The sequence below is a fragment of the Somniosus microcephalus genome, chromosome 9 (assembly GCF_052327205.1).
Source record: "Somniosus microcephalus isolate GS21.2 chromosome 9, FLI_Smic_1.0, whole genome shotgun sequence".
Taxonomy (NCBI): domain Eukaryota; kingdom Metazoa; phylum Chordata; class Chondrichthyes; order Squaliformes; family Somniosidae; genus Somniosus; species Somniosus microcephalus.
The window spans coordinates 249,933,165-249,959,466 of NC_140995.1; the positions used below are offsets into that span (position 1 = coordinate 249,933,165).

The window sequence follows — 26,302 nt, forward strand, 5'->3', positions numbered from 1 at the left end:
TCTAAGGATAAGGGGTAAGCCATTTAGGACAGAAATGAGGAGGAATTTCTTCACCCAGAGAGTGGTGAACCCTTGGAATTCTCTACCACAGAAGGCAGTAGAGGCCAATTCATTAAATATATTCAAGAAGGAGTTGGATATATTTTTTAAGGCTAAAGGGATATGGGGAGAAAGCAGGGACAGAGTACTGAATTTGGATGATCAGCCATGATCGCATTGAATGGCGGAGCAGGCTCGAGGGGCCGAATGGCCTACTCCTGCTCCTATCTTCTATGTTTGTATGTTTCTATGACTAGGCTGTCCATTGCCCGTTGAAAGACGACCACCCCATTGGTGACCCCAAATGGAAGGCGACAAAACTGGTAAAGCCGACCATTGGCCTCAAAGGCCGTATACTTTTTGTCAGAGTCCTTTAACGGTACTTGATGGTATGCGCTCTTTAAGTCAAAAGTTGAAAATACCTTGTAGTTGGCAAGGTTATTGACCATGTCATCGATGCCTGGTAGTGGGTAGGAATCCAGGTCAGTATACTGGTTAATAGTTTCAGAGTAATCGATGCAAAGACATTTCTTGTGTTGCTTCAGAGGATTTTTAACAATGACGACTTGAGCCCACCAGGAAGATGAACATTTCTCAATGATACCGTCAGCTAGAAGGGAAGAGATTTCTCCCTCGATAAAGGATAGATCATCTTGGCTGAAATGTCGTGATTTAGTGACTATGGGCTTAAATCGGGGGAAAGATTGGCAAACAAGGAGGGCTCGTCGAGTGAAACCGCACAAAACGGTACTTTGGAAATAGTAAGCTCCGGCTTTGGCCCTCCAAACTCGAATGTGAGTCTTTTGTGTTGTTTCTGGAAATCCTGTCCACATCACTGTATAGGTTTTTGAGCACCCCGAGCCAGGTGGAAAAATAAGTGCGGCCATTGAGAATAAGGTCGACAAGACAAAAGCCGGAAGAGTTGGTGGTCAGTGTCATCAGAGCCATTACAATTTCCCTGTCCGAGGGGTAAATACGCAGTTTTAACTTACTGACAGCCTGCTCACTGATGAAGCTGTCAGAGCTACATGAGTCGATTAATGCACTCAAAATATGTCCATTTACCGAAACGCTCGTGGCTGCATGGGACAGGCTTTGGGGAAAAACAGCTGTAGCACTCGTAGTGGCTCTTGGGGGAGGAGCAGTTTTATAGATAGCAGCTGTAACACTAGTAGTGGCTCTTGGGGGAGGAGCAGATTTATAGATAGCAGCTGTAACACTAGTAATGGCTGGGGGGGGGGGTGGGGTGCTGTTTTATAGATAGCAGCTGCAACACTAGTGGAGGCTCTTGACCGGCATACTTTAGAAAAGTGACCTTTCTTACAGCAATGATTGCAGGTTGCATTACGAGCAGGACAAAATTTCCTATAATGGAATGCACCTCCACAGAAGAAACACTTCTTTTTAGATTGCCAAGATGCCGCTAGGGTAGGGTCGTCATCAGTGAGGCCTTCCGCCTGAGGCTTACCGGGGGAGTCACTAAAAGTGGCAGCAGCAGTCCGTGCATAGGGTAAAAAATAGGCATCTGAATTTTTTTGAGCCAAGTCCAGAGAATATGCCTGGTTATAGGCAGCTTGTAACCCGCGGGTTTTATTCTCCAACAGACGCTGGCGTATGAGGGGAGAAGCAATTCTGTTAATAAAAGAGTCACGAATTAATTCCTCCTGGTACTGCTCAGCTGAGACAGCTTTAAGGTTACAATCTTTGCTGAGCCTGCGAAGCTGTTGAATGAATTCGTCAAGTGATACCCCGGGTTGCTGTCGAGTTCTGGCCAGTAGGGGCCGAGCACAAATTTCGTTTGGGGCCTTAACATATAGTTGCTGTAGTGTTTGGATAACGGAGTCATAGTCTACACAGTCTTCGATATAGTCAAACACATCAGGGGATACATAATAGGCAAGAATTCGTAACTTATCAGGAACATTCTCACCACACTCCTTCAGGAAGTTGCTGAAGGTATGATACCAGTGTTTCCATACCTTAGCAGCTGTAAGTGAATTCGGGTCCAGGTTGAGACGGGCGGGTCGGAGTAGTTTCTCCATGATGGTTTGATTACTACGTCCGAGTTCCCTTCTACAGTTTGAATCGTAGCTGTCTGTTCCCAAATCACTCAGAGCGTGGAGCGGGTTGCAGTTGATTAAATTGATGTAAGAAAACTACGAGGCACTTGGTCTGAGGATTAAGGCTTTAATCAACAGTTTTTCAACATGGAGGTCTAGTTGTCCGTCACTAGTTCCTGTTAAAGAATGTCCTGAGCAAGCTGGGCCCGTGCCCGAGTATTTACACTCTCCCTGGACAGCGCCACTAGCAGGCTGCCCAGTATCATTACATAAGTCATTTCCACATGAATGGCAAGATTCATGTCAACTCCCTCTACACTGTCCCATCAAACACTCCCAGGGCAGGTATAGCAGGGTTAGATACAGAGTAAAGCTCCCTCTACACTGTCCCATCAAACACTCCCAGGGCAGGTACAGCACGGGTTAGATACAGAGTAAAGCTCCCTCTACACTGCCCCATCAAACACTCCCAGGGCAGGTACAGCACGGGTTAGATACAGAGTAAAGCTCCCTCTACACTGTCCCATCAAACACTCCCAGGGCAGGTACAGCACGGGTTAGATACAGAGTAAAGCTCCCTCTACACTGTCCCATCAAACACTCTCAGGGCAGGTACAGCACAGGTTAGATACAGAGTAAAGCTCCCTCTACACTGTCCCATCGAACACTCCCAGGGCAGGTACAGCACGGGTTAGATACAGAGTAAAGCTCCCTCTACACTGTCCCATCAAACACTCCCAGGGCAGGTACAGCACGGGTTAGATACAGAGTAAAGCTCCCTCTACACTGTCCCATCAAACACTCCCAGGGCAGGTACAGCAGGGTTAGATACAGAGTAAAGCTCCCTCTACACTGTCCCATCAAACACTCCCAGGGAGGTACAGCACGGGTTAGATACAGAGTAAAACTCCCTCAACACTGTCCCATCAAACACTCCCAGGGCAGATACAGCAGGGTTAGATACAGAGTAAAGCTCCCGCTACACTGTCCCATCAAACACTCCCAGGGAGGTACAGCACGGGTTAGATACAGAGTAAAGCTGCCGCTACACTGTCCCATCAAACACTCCCAGGGCCGGTACAGCACAGGGTTAGATACAGAGTAAAGCTCCCTCTACACTGTCCCATCAAACACTCCCAGGGCAGGTACAGCACGGGTTAGATACAGAGTAAAGCTCCCTCTACACTGTCCCGTCAAACACTCCCAGGGCAGGTACAGCACGGGTTAGATACAGAGTAAAGCTCCCTCTACACTGTCCCGTCAAACATTCCAGGACAGGTACAGCACAGGTTAGATACAGAGTAAAGTTCCCTCTACACTGTCCCATCAAACACTCCCAGGGCAGGTACAGCACGGGTTAGATACAGAGTAAAGCTCCCTCTACACTGTCCCATCAAACACTCCCAGGGCAGGTACAGCACGGGTTAGATACAGAGTAAAGCTCGCTCTACACTGTCCCATCAAACACTCCCAGGGCAGGCACAGCACGGGTTAGATACAGAGTAAAGCTCCCTCTACACTGTCCCATCAAACACTCCCAGGGCAGGTACAGCATGGGTTAGATACAGAGTAAAGCTCCCTCTACACTGTCCCATCCAACACTCCCAGGGCAGGTACAGCACGGGTTAGATACAGAGTAAAGCTCCCTCTACACTGTCCCGTCAAACATTCCAGGACAGGTACAGCACAGGTTAGATACAGAGTAAAGTTCCCTCTACACTGTCCCATCAAACACTCCCAGGGCAGGTACAGCATGGGTTAGATACAGAGTAAAGCTCCCTCTACACTGTCCCGTCAAACATTCCAGGACAGGTACAGCACAGGTTAGATACAGAGTAAAGTTCCCTCTACACTGTCCCATCAAACACTCCCAGGGCAGGTACAGCATGGGTTAGATACAGAGTAAAGCTCCCTCAACACTGTCCCATCAAACACTCCCAGGGCAGGTACAGCACGGGTTAGATACAGAGTAAAGCTCGCTCTGCACTGTCCCATCAAACACTCCCAGGGCAGGTACACCATGTGTTAGGTACAGAGTAAAGCTCCCTCTACAGTGTCCTATGAAACACACCCAGGGCAGGTGCAGCACGGGTTAGATACAGAGTAAGGTTCCCTCTACACTTCCCACCAGACACTCCCAGGGCAGGTACAGCACGGGTTAGATACAGAGTAAAGCTCCCACTACACTGTCCAATCAAAGAATCCCAGGCAGGTACAGCACGGGTTAGATACAGAGCAAAGGTCCCTCTACACTGTCCCATCAAACACTCCCAGGGCAGGTACAGCACGGGATAGGGACAGAGTAAAGCTCCCTCTACACTGTCCCATCAAACACTCCCAGGGCAGGTACAGTGCGGGTTAGATACAGAGTAAAGCTCCCTCTACACTGTCCCATCAAACACTCCCAGGGCAGGTACAGCACGGGCTAGCTACAGAGTAAAGCTCCCTCTACACTGCCCCATCAAACACTCCCAGGGCAGGTACAGCACGGGTTAGATACAGAGTAAAGCTCCCTCTACACTGTCCCATCAAACACTCCCAGGGCAGGTACAGCACGGGTTAGATACAGAGTAAAGCTCCCTCTACACTGTCCCATCAAACACTCCCAGGGCAGGTACAGCACGGGTTAGGGACAGAGTAAAGCTCCCTCTACACTGTCTCATCAAACACTCCCAGGGCAGGTACAGCACGGGATAGGGACAGAGTAAAGCTCCCTCTACACTGTCCCATCAAACACTCCCAGGGCAGGTACAGTGCGGGTTAGATACAGAGTAAAGCTCCGTCTACACTGTCCCATCAAACACTCCCAGGGCCAGGGCACGAACAGCACGGGCTAGATAAAGAGTAAAGCTCCTTCTACACTGTCCCATCAAACACTCCCAGGGCAGGTACAGCACGGGATAGGGACAGAGTAAAGCTCCCTCTACATTGTCCCATCAAACACTCCCAGGGCAGGTACAGTGCGGGTTAGATACAGAGTAAAGCTCCCTCTGCACTGTCCCATCAAACACTCCCAGGGCAGGTACAGCACGGGCTAGCTACAGAGTAAAGCTCCCTCTACACTGCCCCATCAAACACTCCCAGGGCAGGTACAGCATGGGTTAGATACAGAGTAAAGCTCCCTCTACACTGTCCCATCAAACACTCCCAGGGCAGGTACAGCACGGGTTAGGGACAGAGTAAAGCTCCCTCTACACTGTCTCATCAAACACTCCCAGGGCAGGTACAGCACGGGGTTAGATACAGAGTAACGCGCACTCTACACTGTCCCATCAAACACTCCCAGGGCAGGTACAGCACGGGTTAGATAGAGAGTAAAGCTCCCTCTACACTGTCCCATCAAACACTCCCAGGGCAGGTACAGCACGGGGTTAGATACAGAGTAAAGCGCACTCTACACTGTCCCATCAAACACTCCCAGGGCAGGTACAGCACGGGTTAGATACAAAGTAAAGCTCCCTCTACACTGTCGCATCAAACACTGCCAGGGCAGGTACAGCACGGGTTAGATACAGAGTAAAGCTCCCTCTACACTGCCCCATCAAACACTCCCAGGGCAGGTACAGCACAGGTTAGATACAGAGTAAAGCTGCCTCTACACTGTCCCATCAAACACTCCCAGGGCAGGTACAGCACGGGTTAGATACAGAGTAAAGCTCCCTCTACACTGTCCCATCAAGCACTCCCAGGGCAGGTACAGCACGGGTTAGATACAGAGTAAAGCTCCCTCTACACTGTCCCATCAAACACTCCCAGGGCAGGTACAGCACGGGTTAGATACAGAGTAAAGCTCCCTCTGCACTGTCCCATCAAACACTCCCAGGGCAGGTACAGCACGGGTTAGATACAGAGTAAAGCTCCCTCTACGCTGTCCCATCAAACACTCCTAGGGCAGGTACAGCACGGGTTAGATACAGAGTAAAGCTCCCTCTACACTGTCCCATCAAACACTCCCAGGACAGGTATAGCATGGGTTAGATACAGAGTAAAGCTCCCTCTACACTGTCCCATCAAACACTCCCAGGGAAGGTACAGCACGGGTTAGATACAGAGTAAAGCTCCCTCTACACTGTCCAATCAAACACTCCCAGGGCAGGTACAGCACGGGTTAGATACAGAGTAAAGCTCCCTCTACACTGTCCAATCAAACACTCCCAGGGCAGGTGGAGCACGGGTTAGATACAGAGTAAAGCTCCCTCTACACTGTCCCATCAAACACTCCCAGGGCAGGTACACCACCGGTTAGATACAGAGTAAAGCTTACTCTGCACTGGACAATCAAATGCTCCCAGGGCAGGTACAGCACGGGTTAGATACAGTGTAAAGCTCCCTCTACACTGTCCCGTCAAACACTCCCAGGGCAGGTACAGCATGGGTTAGATACAGAGTAAAGCTCCCTCTGCACTGTCCCATCAAACACTCCCAGGGCAGGTACAGCACGGGTTAGATACAGAGTAAAGCTCCCTCTACACTGTCCCGTCAAACACTCCCAGGGCAGATACAGCACGGCTTAGATACAGGGTAAAGCTCGCTCTACACTGTCCCGTCAAACATTCCAGGACAGGTACTGCACAGTTAGATACAGAGTAAAGCTCCCTCTACACTGTCCCATCAAACACTCCCAGGGCAGGCACAGCATGGGTTAGATACAGAGTAAAGCTCTCTCTACCCTGTCCCATCAAACACTCCCGGAGCAGGTACAGCACGGGTCAGATACAGAGTAAAGCTCGCTCTACACTGTCCCATCAAACACTCCCAGGGCAGATACAGCACGGGTTAGATACAGAGTAAAGCTCCCTCTACACTGTCCCATCAAACACTCCCAGGGCAGGTACAGCACGGGTTAGATACAGAGTAAATCTCCCTCTACACTGTCCCATCAAACACTCCCAGGGCAGGTACAGCACGGGTTAGATACAGAGTAATGCTCCCTCTGCACTGTCCCATGAAACACTCCCAGGGCAGGTACAGCACGGGTTAGATACAGAGTAAAGCTCCCTCTACACTGTCCCGTCAAACACTCCCAGGGCAGGTACAGCACTGGTTCGATACAGAGTAAAGCTCGCTCTACACTGTCCCGTCAAACATTCCAGGACAGGTACAGCACAGGTTAGATACAGAGTAAAGCTCCCTCTACACTGTCCCATCAAACACTCCCAGGGCAGGTACAGCACGGGTTAGGGACAGAGTAAAGCTCCCTCTACACTGTCTCATCAAACACTCCCAGGGCAGGTACAGCACGGGGTTAGATACAGAGTAACGCGCACTCTACACTGTCCCATCAAACACTCCCAGGGCAGGTACAGCACGGGCTTAGATACAGAGTAAAGCGCTCTCTACACTGTCCCATCAAACACTCCCAGGGCAGGTACAGCACGGGTTAGATACAAAGTAAAGCTCCCTCTACACTGTCGCATCAAACACTGCCAGGGCAGGTACAGCACGGGTTAGATACAGAGTAAAGCTCCCTCTACACTGCCCCATCAAACACTCCCAGGGCAGGTACAGCACAGGTTAGATACAGAGTAAAGCTGCCTCTACACTGTCCCATCAAACACTCCCAGGGCAGGTACAGCACGGGTTAGATACAGAGTAAAGCTCCCTCTACACTGTCCCATCAAGCACTCCCAGGGCAGGTACAGCACGGGTTAGATACAGAGTAAAGCTCCCTCTACACTGTCCCATCAAACACTCCCAGGGCAGGTACAGCACGGGTTAGATACAGAGTAAAGCTCCCTCTACACTGTCCCATCAAACACTCCCAGGGCAGGTACAGCACGGGTTAGATACAGAGTAAAGCTCCCTCTAAACTGTCCCGTCAAACATTCCAGGACAGGTACAGCACCGGTTAGATACAGAGTAAAGCTCCCTCTACACTGTCCCATCAAACACTCCCAGGGCAGGTACAGCACGGGTTAGATACAGAGTAAAGCTCCCTCTACGCTGTCCCATCAAACACTCCTAGGGCAGGTACAGCACGGGTTAGATACAGAGTAATGCTCCCTCTACACTGTCCCATCAAACACTCCCAGGGCAGGTACAGCACGGGTTAGATACAGAGTAAAGCTCCCTCTACACTGTCCCATCAAACACTCCCAGGACAGGTACAGCATGGGTTAGATACAGAGTAAAGCTCCCTCTACACTGTCCCATCAAACACTCCCAGGGAAGGTACAGCACGGGTTAGATACAGAGTAAAGCTCCCTCTACACTGTCCAATCAAACACTCCCAGGGCAGGTACAGCACGGGTTAGATACAGAGTAAAGCTCCCTCGACACTGTCCAATCAAACACTCCCAGGGCAGGTGGAGCACGGGTTAGATACAGAGTAAAGCTCCCTCTACACTGTCCCATCAAACACTCCCAGGGCAGGTACACCACCGGTTAGATACAGAGTAAAGCTTACTCTGCACTGGACAATCAAATGCTCCCAGGGCAGGTACAGCACGGGTTAGATACAGTGTAAAGCTCCCTCTACACTGTCCCATCAAACACTCCCAGGGCAGGTACAGCATGGGTTAGATACAGAGTAAAGCTCCCTCTGCACTGTCCCATCAAACACTCCCAGGGCAGGTACAGCACGGGTTAGATACAGAGTAAAGCTCCCTCTACACTGTCCCGTCAAACACTCCCAGGGCAGATACAGCACGGCTTAGATACAGGGTAAAGCTCGCTCTACACTGTCCCGTCAAACATTCCAGGACAGGTACTGCACAGTTAGATACAGAGTAAAGCTCCCTCTACACTGTCCCATCAAACACTCCCAGGGCAGGCACAGCATGGGTTAGATACAGAGTAAAGCTCTCTCTACCCTGTCCCATCAAACACTCCCGGGGCAGGTACAGCACGGGTCAGATACAGAGTAAAGCTCCCTCTACACTGTCCCATCAAACACTCCCAGGGCAGATACAGCACGGGTTAGATACAGAGTAAAGCTCCCTCTACACTGTCCCATCAAACACTCCCAGGGCAGGTACAGCACGGGTTAGATACAGAGTAAATCTCCCTCTACACTGTCCCATCAAACACTCCCAGGGCAGGTACAGCACGGGTTAGATACAGAGTAATGCTCCCTCTGCACTGTCCCATGAAACACTCCCAGGGCAGGTACAGCACGGGTTAGATGCAGAGTAAAGCTCCCTCTACACTGTCCCGTCAAACACTCCCAGGGCAGGTACAGCACTGGTTAGATACAGAGTAAAGCTCGCTCTACACTGTCCCGTCAAACATTCCAGGACAGGTACAGCACAGGTTAGATACAGAATAAAGCTCCCTCTACACTGCCTCATCAAACACTCCCAGGGCAGGTACAGCACAGGGTTAGATACAGAGTAAAGCTCCCTCTACACTGTCCCATCAAACACTCCCAGGGCAGGTACAGCGCGGGTTAGATACAGAGTAAAGCTCCCACTACACTGTACAATCAATCAATCCCAAGCAGGTACTGCACGGGTTAGATACAGAGTAAAGGTTCCTCTACACTGTCCCATCAAACACTCCCAGGGCCAGGGCACGTACAGCACGGGCTAGATAAAGAGTAAAGCTCCCTCTACATTGTCCCATCAAACACTCCCAGGGCAGGTACAGCACGGGTTAGATACAGAGTAAAGCTCCCTCTACACTGTCCCATCAAACACTCCCAGGGCAGGTACAGCATGGGTTAGATACAGAGTAAAGCTCCCTCTACATTGTCCCATCAAACACTCCCAGGGCAGGTACAGCACGGGTTAGATACAGAGTAAAGCTCCCTCTACACTGTCCCATCAAACACTCCCAGGGCAGGTACAGCATGGGTTAGATACAGAGTAAAGCTCCCTCTACACTGTCCCACCAAACACTCCCAGGGCCGGTACAGCATGGGTTAGATACAGAGTAAAGCTCCCTCTACACTGTCCCATCAAACACTCCCAGGGCAGGTACAGCACAGGTTAGATACAGAGTAAAGCTCCCTCTACACTGTCCCATCAAACACTCCCAGGGCAGATACAGCACGGGTTAGATACAGAGTAAAGCTCCCTCTACACTGTCCCATCAAACACTCCCAGGGCAGGTACAGCACGGGTTAGATACAGAGTAAATCTCCCTCTGCACTGTCCCATCAAACACTCCCAGGGCAGGTACAGCACGGGTTAGATACAGAGTAAAGCCCCCTCTACACTGTCCCATCAAACACTCCCAGGGCAGGTACAGCATGGGTTAGATACAGTGTAAAGCTCCCTCTGCACTGTCCCATCAAACACTCCCAGGGCAGGTGCAGCACGGGTTAGATACAGAGTAAAGCTCCCTCTACACTGTCCCGTCAAACACTCCCAGGGCAGGTACAGCACGGCTTAGATACAGAGTAAAGCTCGCTCTACACTGTCCCGTCAAACATTCCAGGACAGGTACAGCACAGTTACATATAGAGTAAAGCTCCCTCTACACTGTCCCATCAAACACTCCCAGGGCAGGCACAGCATGGGTTAGATACAGAGTAAAGCTCCCTCTACACTGTCCCATCAAACACTCCCAGGGCAGGTACAGCACGGGTTAGGGACAGAGTAAAGCTCCCTCTACACTGTCCCATCGAACACTCCCTGGGCAGGTACAGCACGGGTTAGATACAGAGTAAAGCTCCCACTACACTGTCCCATCAAACACTCCCAGGGCAGGTACAGCACAGGTTAGATACAGAGTAAAGCTCCCTCTACACTGTCCCATCAAACACTCCCAGGGCAGGTACAGCATGGGTTAGATACAGAGTAAAGCTCCCTCTACACTGTCCCATCCAACACTCCCAGGTCAGGAATGTTGTGTATGTCCCTTTAAGGGAATAACTGGTCTTAGACTGCAGTACCGGCAGTGACCACCCCTGTATAAAAGGCCCTAGCAGGCTTCTGTAGTTCCAGTTTCAATTGCCTCTTGTTCAGTAAAGTACCTGTTAAACTGTCCTCCCGAAGTCCGTGTATTATTGAGGCGTGGACTTTACAGTGGCGACGAGTAAGTTCGAACTCACCTGCAGTGTGGCATCATCTCACGGGGATCTCGCCTGAATGGAAGGTCCTGGAAGATCGTAGTCTGAGCAACGGGCGTCGACCGAGGGCAACCGCCCAAAGAATCCATCGGTGTTAGGAGAATTGCGGGAGAGACTGTGGTTCCAGCGAATCGTGCTGGTAGCAGGTAGTGCGCTGACCCTTCCGGACTGCGGCGGGCTCAAGCTCGATCTAGCGGCTCTACAAATCGGGCCGCGCAGCGTCGCCGGGAAAAGAAAACAAGAGAGAGAGGGTGGAGCGCACAGGGCGCGGTCGGTGCTCGAGAACAGGATAGCGGAGAGAAACTAAACGGGGGGGGAAGGAAAGCAAGACACGCTGAAGCTGCGGGTCGCCGCCATTACCCCGTAGAACGCTCGGAGCAGCGTGGCAGTAAGGGGAAGAAGGAAAAGCGCGGAGGCGCCATTTTAAATCGCCCAAGATGCCGAAAAGTGGCAGTATCACTGCTTTTGACAACGAGGTAGAAGACTGGACCACGTATGTGGAAAGAATTGAAGTGTACTGAAAGGCAAATGAGGTGGCTGATGGAAAGAGGGTGTCGGTATTATTAAATCTAATGGGTGCGAGTACGTACGGCCTATTGCAGAATTTAATTACCCCAGCTAAACCAATGGAGAAAAGTTTTGAGGAGATTGTTCATATCTTACAGGAACATCTAAGCCCTACACCACTGCTGATAGCAGAAAGATTCAAGTTCCATAAAAGAAACCAGCACAAAGATGAGAGCAATGCTGACTATCTTACGGAGCTACGCAAGTTATCGAAGCACTGCCAGTTCGGAGCAGGACTGGCAGACACCTTACGGGATAAGTTTGTCTGCGGGCTCCAGAGTGAAGGAACCCAGAAACGACTACTTTCAAAAAAGGACCTGACGCTAGAACAGGCTTTCAGCGTGGCAGTATCCTACGAAGCAGCAGCACGGGGAGCTGCGGAAATATAACAGAAACCACAAGAATACAGCGCTAACGAAATGGGGTATGGAGCAGAAAAGTGCTATCGCTGCGGCAGAACAACCCATGAGCAGAAGGACTGCTGGTTTAAAGACAAAATATGCAGGCAATGCGGGAAAATGGGACATATAGCAAGAGTCTGCAGGTCGGGAAAGAAGACCAACACGACAAGAACTACTAAGGAACAGTACAGGAAAGTAAAGAAACTGACAGATAGTAGTTCAGAAGATCAGGAGAGTGATAAGGACTCCGGGAGCAGGCGACTAAGTTGTTTAAAGTTACACAACGTGATTGCAAAAGAAGATCACCGAACCATTTGGGTCACCCTCATGATAGCAGGGTCCCCAGTGAAGATGGAATTGGACACAGGATCAGCCCTAACTGTCATGAATCGACGAGACTATGAGCGGCTATTCTCACACATACCCTTAAAGGACACGTCCATTGTATTGAAGACATACACGGGGCAAAAGGTCTACCCCAGAGGAAAAATAAGGGTGCCAGTTGAATATAACGGAAAGGAAACACAGAAACTATACATGTATATACTACGAGATGGAGGACCACCATTATTGGGACGTGAATGGATCCGAAAACTACAATTGGATTGGCATTCCATTCTGGCACTAACTGTGACTGACAAAAAAGATGATGACGTCGCACCTGGACGTCTGTCACAAATTCTATCTGACGTGGAAGAGGTGTTCCAACAAGGACTTGGGACTCTAAAAGGAGTAAAGGCAACCATAAAGATTGAGGATAACGCAACCCCAAAATTTTTCAAGGCCAGACCGGTGCCATACGCGATACGCCCAGCTGTGGAAGCTGAACTGGAGAGTTTGGAGCGTTCGGGGGTGCTGTCTAAGGTGGACTGGAGCGAGTGGGCCACACCCATCGTTCCTGTAATGAAGAAAGCATTGAGCAGCACGCCTGGGGAGCCAAGGAAGGTTCGCATCTGCGGGGACTTCAAGGTGACTGTGAACCCAGTCCTGCACACAGTACAGTATCCGCTTCCGCGGATAGAAGATATTTTCGCCTCACTATCTGGAGGGAAATGTTTTACAAAGATTGACCTGGCTCAAGCGTATCTACAAATGGAGGTGGAAGAAGCATCTAGGAAATACCTCACGATAAACACTCACAAAGGCCTTTACCAGTACAATCGACTGGTATTTGGGGTAGCATCAGCCCCGGCTATGTGGCAGAGGACAATGGAACAAGTCCTGCAAGGGATCCCGGGGACCCAGTGTTATTTAGACGACATCCTGGTTACGGGCGAAAATGACAATGAACACCTTGCCAACCTGGAACAGGTGCTCACGAGATTGCAGGAATATGGGCTACGAGCCAACCGTCCCAAATGCGAGTTCTTCAGGAGACAACTCTCGTATTGTGGCCACATGATTGATGAGGAAGGGTTGCATAAGTCGCCGGACAAGATTGAGGCTGTAGTCAAGGCTCCAGCACCAGAAAATGTGTCGCAACTGAGGTCGTTCCTCGGGTTGGTGAACTACTACCATAAGTTCTTGCCAAATTTATCTACAATTCTGCACCCACTGAATGCCCTCCTTCAAACTGGTGTAACATGGAAATGGAGTGATGAGTGTAAGTGTGCCTTTCAGGAATGTAAATGCCAAATCACTTCAAAAGAAGTATTGGCCCACTACAACCCAACACTACCGATTCGGTTGGCATGTGATGCGTCACCTTACGGCATTGGAGCGGTGCTGTCACACAAATTCCGTGACGGTTCAGAGAGGCCAATAGCCGTTGCATCGCGCTCGCTAACCTCAGCCGAGCGTAACTACGCCCAGATTGACAGGGAGGCCCTCAGCCTGGTGTGGGGGGTGAAGAAGTTCAATCACTATCTGCACGGGCAGAAATTCACCCTACTGACTGATCATCAACCCCTGGTCTCAATTTTTAACCCAAAGAAGGGCGTTCCGGTGATGACGGCGCAACGGCTGCAAAGATGGTCACTTTTTCTAGGGGCACATCAGTACGACATAGAGTACAAGGGTACGAAACAGCATGGAAACGCTGATGGGCTGTCGCGCCTACCGTTGCCTACGGCGGAAGAAGCACCTGCTGTGGACCCGGTGGAGATATTCCATGCGACCATAGTCGAATGTTTGCCTGTTACAAACGCAAGTCTTGAGAAGGAAACCCGAAATGACCCGACACTCTCTCGAGTCTATTATTTGACGGTGAAGGGATGGCCAGCATATGGCGACTCACTGTTGCCAGCATTCTCGCCAAGGAGGGAATAGCTGTCAGTGTGCCGGGGAACCTTGATGTGTGGATCCCGAGTGGTAATTCCACCCAAGTTGAGAGATAGAGTGCTCAATGAGCTTCACGAGGGTCATCTGGGAGGGGTAAAAATGAAGAACCTCGCCAGGGCGTTTGTGTGGTGGCCGGGAATCGATAAAGAAATCGAGGATATGACCAAGTGATGCACAGGATGCCAGAAGGTCCAAAACGCTCCACCACAGGCCCCGCTACATCCATGGGAGTGGCCCTCATCTCCATGGCAACGGGTACACGTTGATTTCGCTGGTCCATTTATGGACTCAATGTTTCTAATCGCTGTGGACGCCCATTCGAAATGGCCAGAGGTCATTAAAATGTCCTTCACCACCACGGAGAAAACTATTGCAGTCCTAAGGACCATCTTCGCCAGGAATGGGTTGCCAGAACAGATCTGTTCCGACAATGGCCCACAGTTTGTGTCTGAGGATTTCCGGAGGTTCCTGAAGAATAATGGGGTGAAACATTACACATCTGCCCCATATCATCCAGCCACAAATGGATTGGCTGAGAGGTTTGTTCAGACCTTTAAAAAGGCCATAAAGGCAATGTATAATGACGACATACCACTGCAACACAAGGTGGATAACTTCCTGTTTGCTTACCGGAATGCGACACATGCAGTCACCAACCAAACTCCAGCCGTACTGTTTATCAACCGGAGACTAAGATGTCGCTTGGATTTCCTCAAACCAAACATAAGATGAGATGTTGAGGATAAGCAGTTCCAGCACATAAATGAGAAGCCAACCAGGAGCTTCAAGATAGGGCAACCAGTCTTGGCCCGCGACTACCGAACAGAAAAATGGCAGCCAGGCACGATATGCACACAGCAGGGACCACTAATGTACACAGTGGACGTTGGAGAGAGCATCGTGAGACGCCATGCTGACCAGATTCTAGAGTCACAGGAACAAGCCAATCCTGTACCACAAGCATGTGCACCTGGTAATGAGCCCGAAGGACAGATTGCGTCTACCTCAGAAGCAGGGGTATTGGAAGCTGACGAACCAACCAATGACAATGAGCCAGAATTGACTCCACCGCCAGAACAGGATACTCGAGAAAGGCGCTATCCAGTCAGGATCAGGAAGCCTCCTCAAAGACTGAACTTATAAATGACTATTCCAGTTGATGTATATATTACTGAGAAAATTGTAATTGTAATTAGTTATTATTTAGTTCACAGATCACAGAATCACAGAATCTACAGTGCAGATAGAGGCCATTTCGGCCCATCGAGCCTGCACCGACACATATCCCACCCTATCCACGTAACCCCACGTATTTAATCCCCTAACACTAAGGGTCAATTTATCATAGCCAAATCAACCTAACCTGCACATCTTTGGACTGTGGGAGGAAACCGGAGCACCCGGAGGAAACCCACGCAGACACAGGGAGAATGTGCAAACTCCCTTGTTGTTAAATGAATGTTATGTACTGTTTATCTAAAAGGGGAGGAATTGTTGTGTATGTCCCTTTAAGGGAATAACTGGTCTTAGACTGCAGTACCGGCAGTGACCACCCCTGTATAAAAGGCCCTAGCAGGCTTCTGTAGTTTCAGTTTCAAGCTGCCTCTTGTTCAGTAAAGTACCTGTTAAACTGTTCTCCCGAAGTCCGTGTATTATTGAGGCGCGGACTTTACAAGGAACAGCACGGGTTAGATACAGAGTAAAGCTCCCTCTACACTGTCCCATCAAACACTCCCAGGGCAGGTATAGCACGGGTTAGATACAGAGTAAAGCTCCCTCTGCACTGTCCCATCCAACACTCCCAGGGCAGGTACAGCACGGGTTAGATACAGAGTAAAGTTCCCACTACAGTGTCCCATCAAACACTCCCAGGGCAGGTACAGCACGGGTTAGATACAGAATAAAGCTCCCTCTACACTGTCCCTTCAAACACTCCCAGGGCAGGTACAGCACGGGTTAGATACAGAGTAAAGCTCCCTCTACACTGTCCCATCAAACACTCCCAGGGCAGGTACAGCACGGGTTAGATACAGAGTAAAGCTCCCTCTACACTGTCCCATCAAACACTCCCAGGACAGGTACAGCACGGGTTCGATACAGAGTAAAGCTCCATCTACACTGTCCCATCCAACACTCCCAGGGCAGGTACAGCACGGGTTAGATACAGAGTAAAGCTCCCTCTACACTGTCCCATCAAACACTCCCAGGACAGGTACAGCATGGGTTCGATACAGAGTAAAGCTCCCTCTACACTGTCCCACCCAACACTCCCAGGACAGGTACAGCACGGGTTCGATACAGAGTAAAGCTCCCTCTACACTGTCCCATCAAACACTCCCAGGGCAGGTACAGCACGGGTTCGATACAGAGTAAAGCTCCCTCTACACTGTTCCATCAAACACTCCCAGGGCAGGTACAGCACGGGTTAGATACAGAGTAAAGCTCCCTCTACACTGTCCCATCAAACACTCCCAGGGCAGGTACAGCACGGGTTAGATACAGAGTCAAGCTCCCTCTACACTGTCCCATCAAACACTCCCAGGACAGGTACAGCACAGGTTCGATACAGAGTAAAGCTCCCTCTACACTGTCCCATCCAACACTCCCAGGGCAGGTACAGCACGGGTTCGATACAGAGTAAAGCTCCCTCTGCACTGTCCCATCAAACACTCCCAGGGCAGGTACAGCACGGGTTAGATACAGAGTAAAGCTCCCTCTACACTGTCCCATCAAACACTCCCAGGGCAGGTACAGCACGGGTTAGATACAGAGTAAAGCTCCCTCTACACTGTCCCATCAAACACTCCCAGGACAGGTACAGCACGGGTTCGATACAGAGTAAAGCTCCCTCTACACTGTCCCATCCAACACTCCCAGGGCAGGTACAGCATGGGTTCGATACAGAGTAAAGCTCCCTCTACACTGTCCCATCAAACACTCCCAGGGCAGGTACAGCACGGGTTAGATACAGAGTAAAGCTCCCTCTACACTGTCCCATCAAACACTCCCAGGGCAGGTACAGCACGGGTTAGATACAGAGTAAAGCTCCCTCTACACTGTCCCATCAAACACTCCCAGGGCAGGTACAGCACGGGTTAGATACAGAGTAAAGCTCCCTCTACACTGCCCCATCAAACACTCCCAGGGCAGGTACAGCACGGGTTAGATACAGAGTAAAGCTCCCTCTACACTGTCCCATCAAACACTCCCAGGGCAGGTACAGCACTGGTTAGATACAGAGTAAAGCTCCCTCTACACTGTCCCATCAAACACTCCCAGGGCAGGTACAGCATGGGTTAGATACAGAGTAAAGCTCCCTCTACACTGTCCCATCAAACACTCCCAGGGCAGGTACAGCATGGGTTAGATACAGAGTAAAGCTCCCTCTACACTGTCCCATCAAACACTCCCAGGGCAGGTACAGCATGTGTTAGATACAGAGTAAAGCACCCTCTACACTGTCCCATCAAACACTCCCAGGGCAGGTACAGCACGGGTTGGATACAGAGTAAAGCTCCCTCTACACTGCCCCATCAAACACTCCCAGGGCAGGTACAGCACGGGTTAGATACAGAGTAAAGCTCCCTCTACACTGTCCCATCCAACACTCCCAGGGCAGGTGCAGCACTGGTTAGATACAGAGTAAAGCTCCCTCTACACTGTCCCATCTAACACTCCCAGGGCAGGTACAGCACGGGTTAGATACAGAGTAAAGCTCCCTCTACACTGTCCCCATCAAACACTCCCAGGGCAGGTACAGCACAGGTTAGATACAGAGTAAAGCTCCCTCTACACTGTCCCATCAAACACTCCCAGGGCAGGTACAGCACAGGTTAGGTACAGAGTAAAGCTCCCTCTGCACTGTCCCATCAAACACTCCCAGGGCAGGTACAGCACGGGTTAGATACAGAGCAAAGCTCCCTCTACACTGTCCCATCAAACACTCCCAGGGCAGGTACAGCACGGGTTAGATACAGAGTAAAGCTCCCTCTACACTGTCCCATCTAACACTCCCAGGGCAGGTATAGCACTAGGTTAGATAAATGGGTAAAACGCCCGACATAATGGGTTGAGAGTTCCTGGGCTAATATTATGTATCAGACAGCGGCCAAAAACTGTGGCACTTATTCTGAGCCGGAATGGAAGCTGAGACTCTGAGAATAAGGGACAGTGGCCAGTCCACTGCACTGCTCAGTCCCCAGTTGCTCTATCTCTCCCCCCAGCACCCCGCAAACCCAACACACCTCTGCGAGCCTCTCTGCCCCTCTGCTCACTCTGCTTTGGTTCCTTGTCAGGCTGGGCCATGCAGGTGGCTGCATTTATCTTCGTTCGAAGGAGATGGGAAGACGACCAGGAGCACCTGAGTGTCATGTTGGATTACCTGTGTGACATCAAGCAACCTCTCCAGCTTCTCATGTTCCCCGAGGGCACAGACTTAACAGGTGAGTCCATGTCCAGTCCTTCGCCCACCCTCTCACCCTTCTTCCATCACCTCAAGCTCAGTCAGCACTTCAAGTCTCCCTCGGCCAGGTCCCACCTGTAGACGGACAGGGCTTGATGGACCACACGGTCACACGGCCGGCGCACTCCTGGTTTGTTACTTTCCCTTTACTCTTTCACTTGGACCACACAACATATTTAGGAACACAAAAAGTGCAATATTCCCCCAAAAGATGCCTCTTTTTAACAGATAAACCACTTGCACCTGTTTCTGCCCATATCCCTCACACTCTGACGTCGCCATATCCCTCACACTCTGACCTTCTCCCCATATCCCTCACACTCTGACCTTCTCCCCATAACCCTCACACTCTGACCTTCTCCCCATATCCCTCACACTCTGACCTTCTCCCCATATCCCTCACACTCTGACCTTCTCCCCATATCCCTCACACTCTGACCTTCTCCCCATATCCTTCACACTCTGACCTCCCCATATCCCTCACACTCTGACCTTCTCCCCATATCCCTCACACTCTGACCTTCTCCCCATATCCCTCACACTCTGACCTTCTCCCCATATCCCTCACACTCTGACCTTCTCCCCATATCCCTCACACTCTGACCTTCTCCCCATATCCCTCACACTCTGACCTTCTCCCCATATCCCTCACACTCTGACCTCCCCATATCCCTCACACTCTGACCTTCTCCCCATATCCCTCACACTCTGACCTCCCCATATCCCTCACTCTCTGACCTCCCCATAACCCTCATGACGTAATAAAACTCACTACACACTTGGTTTGAGCATAAAGCAAGGCTTTAATCAACTTGTTTCAGAACATTGAGGTCTAGTTGTACTTCACCAGTTCCTTGTCTTACAAAATGTCCCTGGAAAGCTGGGCCCACGCCCAAGTATTTATACTCCTTGGACGGTGCCACCAGCTGGCCGTCCAGCGTTATTTCATGAGTAGATTCTTTACGATGATAAGATTTATAACATTCTTCCTGCCTAAAAGATTTGGAAGTCCGATGACTTCCTCTTAACGGATTAGGCGGACCACGAATAGCCGCAGTCTTTTAGATCTTTGTCTATGGCTGGAAGGCACTTCTCCCCGGACCATGTCTTGGCCCCTGGGCCGCTTGATCCGTACCGGTGGATCAACAGGGCCCGTGTTGCCCTGATCGACCTGAGGGAGGCTGGGGAGATCGTGACTCCGGGTGCGGGTCCCCACAGGCGCTGAGCTGGCTTCATCCTGTTCGATAGCCGGGAATTGACCGGCGTCCTGGCCTCGGGTGGCTATCCCACGGGGAGCGCCCGGCTTCCCGAGTGGATCCGGTGGGGCAGCCGGCAGATCTCTCGATGTCCCAGGTAGGGCGTCATCCTCGGGGGAGCGCAGAGTGTCGGCATCATCCCCGTGGGTCCCTCTATCAGTTGGGTCCGTGGAACCGGCTGGACAGGGAGCCACGTCCCGGAGCGAAACGGTGGACTCCCGGCCATCAGGGTACCGCACGTGCGCGTACGTGGGATTGACGTCCGTGAGTTCTGTGGTAAACCACTGTTTGTATTCCTGTTTGTCCTGTTTGTATTCCACTGTGTACATGCCTGGACATGCCTCGGCTGACTCCTCCCACAGGTCCTAGTATAAAGGTGACTGCTCCCCAGCCCTTAGTATCATGGACCGGTCGACCACGCGAGGCAGACCTCCATTCTGTTGTTAATAAAAGCCTTTAGTTACTCTTCTAACTCTCAGTCTTTTATGAGTAATTGATAGCGCATCAATTTTATTAACAACATTTTTATAATGGAGAAGATCCTCACACCAGCATGCCTGGACTTAGATCATCGGGAGGCGGACTCATCCACCAAGTTTACTCACTGGCTTAAGTGTTTCGAAAAATTCCTGACCGCCTCCGAAGCAATCAAATCGGACGAGGACAAACTGGATGTCCTGACCTCCAAAGTGAACCACCGAGTGTACTCGGTCATCCAAGACGCGACCTCGTACGCGGACGCTATCAAGCTCCTCAAGGACCAGTACACGCGCCCAGTGAACGAAGTGTACGCCAGGCACCTCCTGGGGAGTCGTAAACAACAACCTGGGGAATCGACCGTGGAATACCTTCAGGCACTGTCTGTGCTTGGCCGGGCCTGTGGTTGTAAGGATGTAAAGGCCGCCGTGTACACAGAGGAACTTATCCGGGACGCTTTTGTAGCGGGCCACAGATCCAATTACACCCGACAGCGACTGTTGGAGCAGAGTAACCTCGACCTCAACAAGGCCTCTGAACTCGCACTATCGTTGGATGCAGCCTACCAGGGCATGGATGCCTACTCCTCTGCACCGTGGATGCCGCGGGGAATGACAGCCTGGGACACGGTAGGACCGCCTCATAGCGCCGTGCCACCCCAGCCACACCCCAACAACGGCCCAACTACCGCAGCAGTGTCCCAAGGCCAGACAGCAGTGCCCCAAGGCCAGAAATGCTACTTCTGTGGCCAGGCAAAACACCCCAGAGCGCGCTGCCCGGCGAAAAACGCGATCTGCTCGGGCTGCGGGAAGAAGGGACACTACGCCAGCGTCTGCAGGGCCAAAGCCACCCCGAACCCCAGCAGCGCCGCGTGTGGGCCATGCGGGCCGCCATCTTGGACCTCCCCGGCCATGTGCGAATCACCGGTACAGCAGCCATTTTGGACGCCTCCAGCCACATGGGGATCATGGACGCCGCCATCTTGGACGACAGCCGGGACGCAGCAGGCCCCCGACACCGCCTCATCTGATACCCGCAGCGACACACCGACCCCTACGCTGGCATCCGTTACACTGGACCAAGCGAGACCGCACCAACTGGCCAGTTCCACAATGGACATTAAGGTAAATGGTCACGATACAATCTGCCTTTTTGACTCTGGGAGCACGGAGAGCTTCATCCACCCCGACACGGTGCGGCGTTGCTCTCTCCCAGTCCTGCCTGCGCAACAGCGGATTTCTATGGCCTCCGAGTCCCAGTCGGCGGACATCGGCGGCTACTGCGTGGTGACACTCGTAGTAGACGGGACCGTGTACGATCATTTTAAACTTCTGGTCCTGCCTGACCTCTGCGCTGCCGTCCTGCTGGGGTTAGATTTTCAGTGCCACCTTAAAAGTGTTACGATGGCGTACGGTGGACCCCTACCCCCACTCACAGTCCGCAGCCAGCAGCTTCCAAACTGCCCGCCGCGCACCAGGTGCAACCTCTCCACACTCAGAGTCACCCCCCCCCAACTGTTTGCTAACCTCACCCCCGACTGTAAGCCCATCGCCACAAAGAGCAGGCGATACAGTGCCGGGGACAGGGTTTTCATTAAAACCGAAGTGGAGCGGCTCCTGAAAGAAGGGATTATTGAGGGCAGCACCAGCCCCTGGCGAGCCCAGGTTGTGGTCGTTAAGACCGGCGAGAAGCAGCGCCTGGTCATCGACTACAGCCAGACAATAAATCGCTACACCCTGCTGGACGCCTACCCACTCCCCCGTATAGCTGATATGGTCAACCAGATCGCGCAGTACCGCGTCTTCTCGACCATTGACCTGAAATCAGCGTACCACCAGCTCCCCATCCGCCCTGAGGACCGCCAGTACACTGCCTTTGAGGCAAACGGCCGCCTCTATCACTTCCTTAGGGTTCCCTTTGGCGTCACCAACGGGGTCTCTGTCTTCCAAAGGGAGATGGACCGGATGGTAGATCAAAATGCGTTGCAGGCCACTTTCCCATATCTGGACAATGTGACCATCTGCGGCCGTGACTTGCAGGACCATGACGCAAACCTCGAAAAATTCCTCCGCACCGCCCAACTCCTAAACCTGACATATAACAAGGAGAAGTGCATATTCCGCACAAACCGCCTCGCCATCCTTGGCTGTGTTGTGGAACACGGAGTCATCGGCCCCGACCCCGACCGGATGCGTCCCCTTATGGAACTTCCACTGCCCCACTGCCTCAAGGCCCTGAAGAGGTGCCTAGGGTTTTTCTCCTATTACGCCCAGTGGGTCCCCTACGATGCGGACAAGGCCCGTCCGCTGATCAAGTCCACCTCTTTTCCCTTGACGGCAGAGGCCCGCTTAGCCTTCCACCGTATCAAGGAGGACATTGCCAAAGCCACCATGCACGCAGTGGACGAATCCATCCCCTTCCAGGTGGAAAGCGACGCGTCTGACTTTGCCCTGGCCGCTACCCTCAATCAGGCGGGGAGACCCGTGGCCTTCTTTTCACGAACCCTCCAAGGCCCGGAGACCAGACACTCCGCTGTTGAGAAGGAGGCCCAGGCGATTGTGGAGGCTGTGCGTCATTGGAGGCACTACCTGGCCGGAAAACGATTTACCCTGCTCACTGACCAGCGTTCAGTTGCTTTTATGTTTAACAACAAGCAGAGGGGCAAAATCAAAAATGACAAGATTTTGAGGTGGAGAATCGAACTTTCCACCTACAACTACGAGATCTTGTACCGGCCCGGGAAGCTAAATGAACCCCCGGATGCGCTATCGCGTGGCACCTGCGCCAGCGCGCAGATCGATAGACTGCGGGCCCTCCACAATGACCTCTGCCACCCGGGGGTCACCAGGTTCTTCCACTTCATCAAGGCCCGCAACCTGCCTTACTCTATTGAGGAGGTCAGGACCATGACCAGGAACTGCCAAGTCTGCGCTGAGTGCAAACCGCACTTTTATAGACCAGACAGGGCCCACCTGATAAAAGCCACTCGCCCCTTCGAGCGCCTGAGCGTCGATTTTAAAGGGCCTCTCCCCTCCTCCGACCGCAATGTGTACTTCCTCAATATTATTGATGAGTACTCCCGTTTCCCGTTCGCCTTCCCCTGCCCGGACATGACCAGTGCCACGGTCATTAAATGTCTGAACAACCTCTTCACCCTGTTCGGCTTCCCCAGCTATATCCATAGCGACCGGGGCTCATCGTTTATGAGCGACGAACTCCGTCAGTACCTGCTAACTAGGGGTATTGCCACAAGCAGGACCACCAGTTACAACCCCCGGGGGAACGGACAGGTGGAAAGAGAAAATGCGACAGTTTGGAAGGCCGTCCTGCTAGCCTTAAAGTCTAGGGGCCTTCCAACCTCCCGCTGGCAGGATGTGCTCCCCGATGCGCTCCACTCTATTCGGTCACTGCTCTGCACTGCCACTAACGCCACCCCTCATGAGAAAATGTTTGTCTTCCCAAGGAAGTCCACATCGGGGACATCGCTACCGCCATGGCTGACGTCCCCAGGGCCGGTCCTACTGAGAAGACACGCGAGGACCCATAAAACGGACCCCCTGGTCGAGAGGGTCGACCTCCTCCACGCCAACCCCCAGTATGCTTACATCGCATACCCGGACGGGCGGGAGGACACAGTCTCCATAAGAGACCTTGCACCCTCGGGGGCCGCAGTAACCCACTACCCACTACCACCCCCCCCCACGATCCGATATCCAGCCCCAGCAGACGGCAGGCCTGGGCCCCGCGACCCGCTCGACATCTACGAGGACGACACGCCTGTGCCACAGCCTACGCTGGACCCGACGCCGGAAACTTCACTACCCCTGCCGTCGCCACGCAGATCACAGCGGCAGACAAGACCTCCGGAGAGACTCCAATACACTAACTTTTAATACACTTCACCCCGCCGGACTCAATTTTAAACAAGGGGTGAATGTGCTAAACCACTGTTTGTATTCCTGTTTGTCCTGTTTGTATTCCACTGTGTACATGCCTGGACATGCCTCGGCTGACTCCTCCCACAGGTCCTAGTATAAAGGTGACTGCTCCCCAGCCCTTAGTATCATGGACCGGTCGACCACGCGAGGCAGACCTCCATTCTGTTGTTAATAAAAGCCTTTAGTTACTCTTCTAACTCTCAGTCTTTTATGAGTAATTGATAGCGCATCAAGTTCTACCTTGTCGACGAGGGGATCGTTCTTAGAAGATCAGACGAATCTTCGGAGCAGCACGGGGCCGGGAGCTGCTAACCATGACGGTAGGGACGTCGCATGAGTGGAGCAACGCTGGAAGCTGAAGAATCGCTCGTGAGGAGTGACATTGGTGGACGTAGAAAGAAGAGATCTGATGGAATGCAATGCATCAGGGAGCACAGTTTCCCACTGCTGGCCTGGTAGATTGCGTGACCTCAGTGCAAGACGAACAGCGTTCCAAATGATAGCGTTGTATCTCTCAACCTGTCCGTTACCGATGGGATGGTACGGTGTTGTTTTACTTGTGGCGATTCCCCGTTGGGAAAGATAACTTTTGAGTTCGCTTGACATGAAGGAGGGACCCCGATCAGAGTGGATGAAATTGGCTGTACCGCAAAGGGAAAAGACCTGATCGAGGCATTTGATCACTGTGGAAGTAAGCATATTGGGACAGGGGAAAGCAAAGGGAAAGTGTGAATATTCGTCCACCATAGTCAGTAAGTAGGTGTTTCGCGTTGAGGAAGGCAATGGCCCTTTAAAGTCAATGCTGAGTCGTTGCATAGGCTGCAGAGCGTGTATGAGCAAGCCATCCGATGGACGGAAGAATTGCGGTTTTAATTCCGCACAAATTCTACAGGAGGAGCACGTTATTTTCACATCTTCCGTAGAAAATGGGAGATTTTTAGATCGCACAAAGTGCAACATACGGGTAACGCCAGGATGGCATAAGTCAGTATGAAGATCCGCCAGAGTCGAAGTTGACATGGAAGAGCAGAATGCCCGTGTGAGGGTATCCGGGGCCACATTCTCTTTGCCGGGTTGATAATGTATGGTGTATCCAAAGGCGGCCAATTCCATCCTCCAGAATTGTATTTTGTTATTCTTGATCTTAGTGCGTTTCCGGTTATCCAGCATAAAGGCCACGGAGTGCTGATCAGTTATAAGTGTGAAATGGTGACAAGCGAGAAACTGACTCCATTTACGTACTTAGAAACATAGAAGATAGGAGCAGGAGTCGCCCATTCGGCCTCTCGAGCCTGCTCCACCATTCAATGCGATCATGGCTGCTTCGATGATAGCCGTAGCCTCCTTCTCGACAGGAGGATAATGGAGCTTGCTACCCTGCAGAGTTCTGGACAGAAATGCAACGGGTCAACCACCTTGATTCAAGGTAGCAGAGATCGCCACATCTGATGCATCGCACTCGACCACGAAAGGAAGATTTTCATCAATGGAACGAAGCGTGGCTTTTTCCAGTTGTCGCTTGAGGAGGTTGAAAGCTGAAATAGCCGTTGCCTCAATGGAAAAGACTTTGTGTGAAGCAGGGGCTGGATCTTGTCGGAGAAGTGGGGTATCCATTTCGCATAATAGGCGAACATGCCGAGTGTCCGATGAAGAGAGCCGAGATTCGTAGGGGGAGGGAGCTCCTGAAGCGGACGAAGTCGCTCCGGATCCGGTTTGATGACACCGTTGCCCACCCAATAGCCAAGGATGTTGACTGATGGTACTGATTTCACAGATTTGGACTCTAAGGTTAAGTTGCGACGACGGAGA

At 51.7% G+C, this 26,302-nt stretch overlaps 1 protein-coding gene across 7 annotated transcripts in view; it reads left to right on the plus strand.

Annotated features, from left to right (window-relative positions):
- The window catches only part of lclat1 (lysocardiolipin acyltransferase 1), a 292,648-nt gene that overhangs the window by 86,682 nt on the left and 179,664 nt on the right, over nt 1-26,302 (plus strand). For 6 of the 7 annotated variants that reach the window (XM_085998146.1, XM_085998147.1, XM_085998141.1 and 3 more), the window contains one exon: nt 18,656-18,802. The exons of the other annotated variant lie outside the window; for it this stretch is intronic. In XM_085998146.1, the coding sequence (XP_085854272.1) occupies nt 18,656-18,802 (147 nt within the window). The remainder of the gene's footprint in view (nt 1-18,655; nt 18,803-26,302) is intronic. 7 annotated transcript variants of the gene reach the window in all.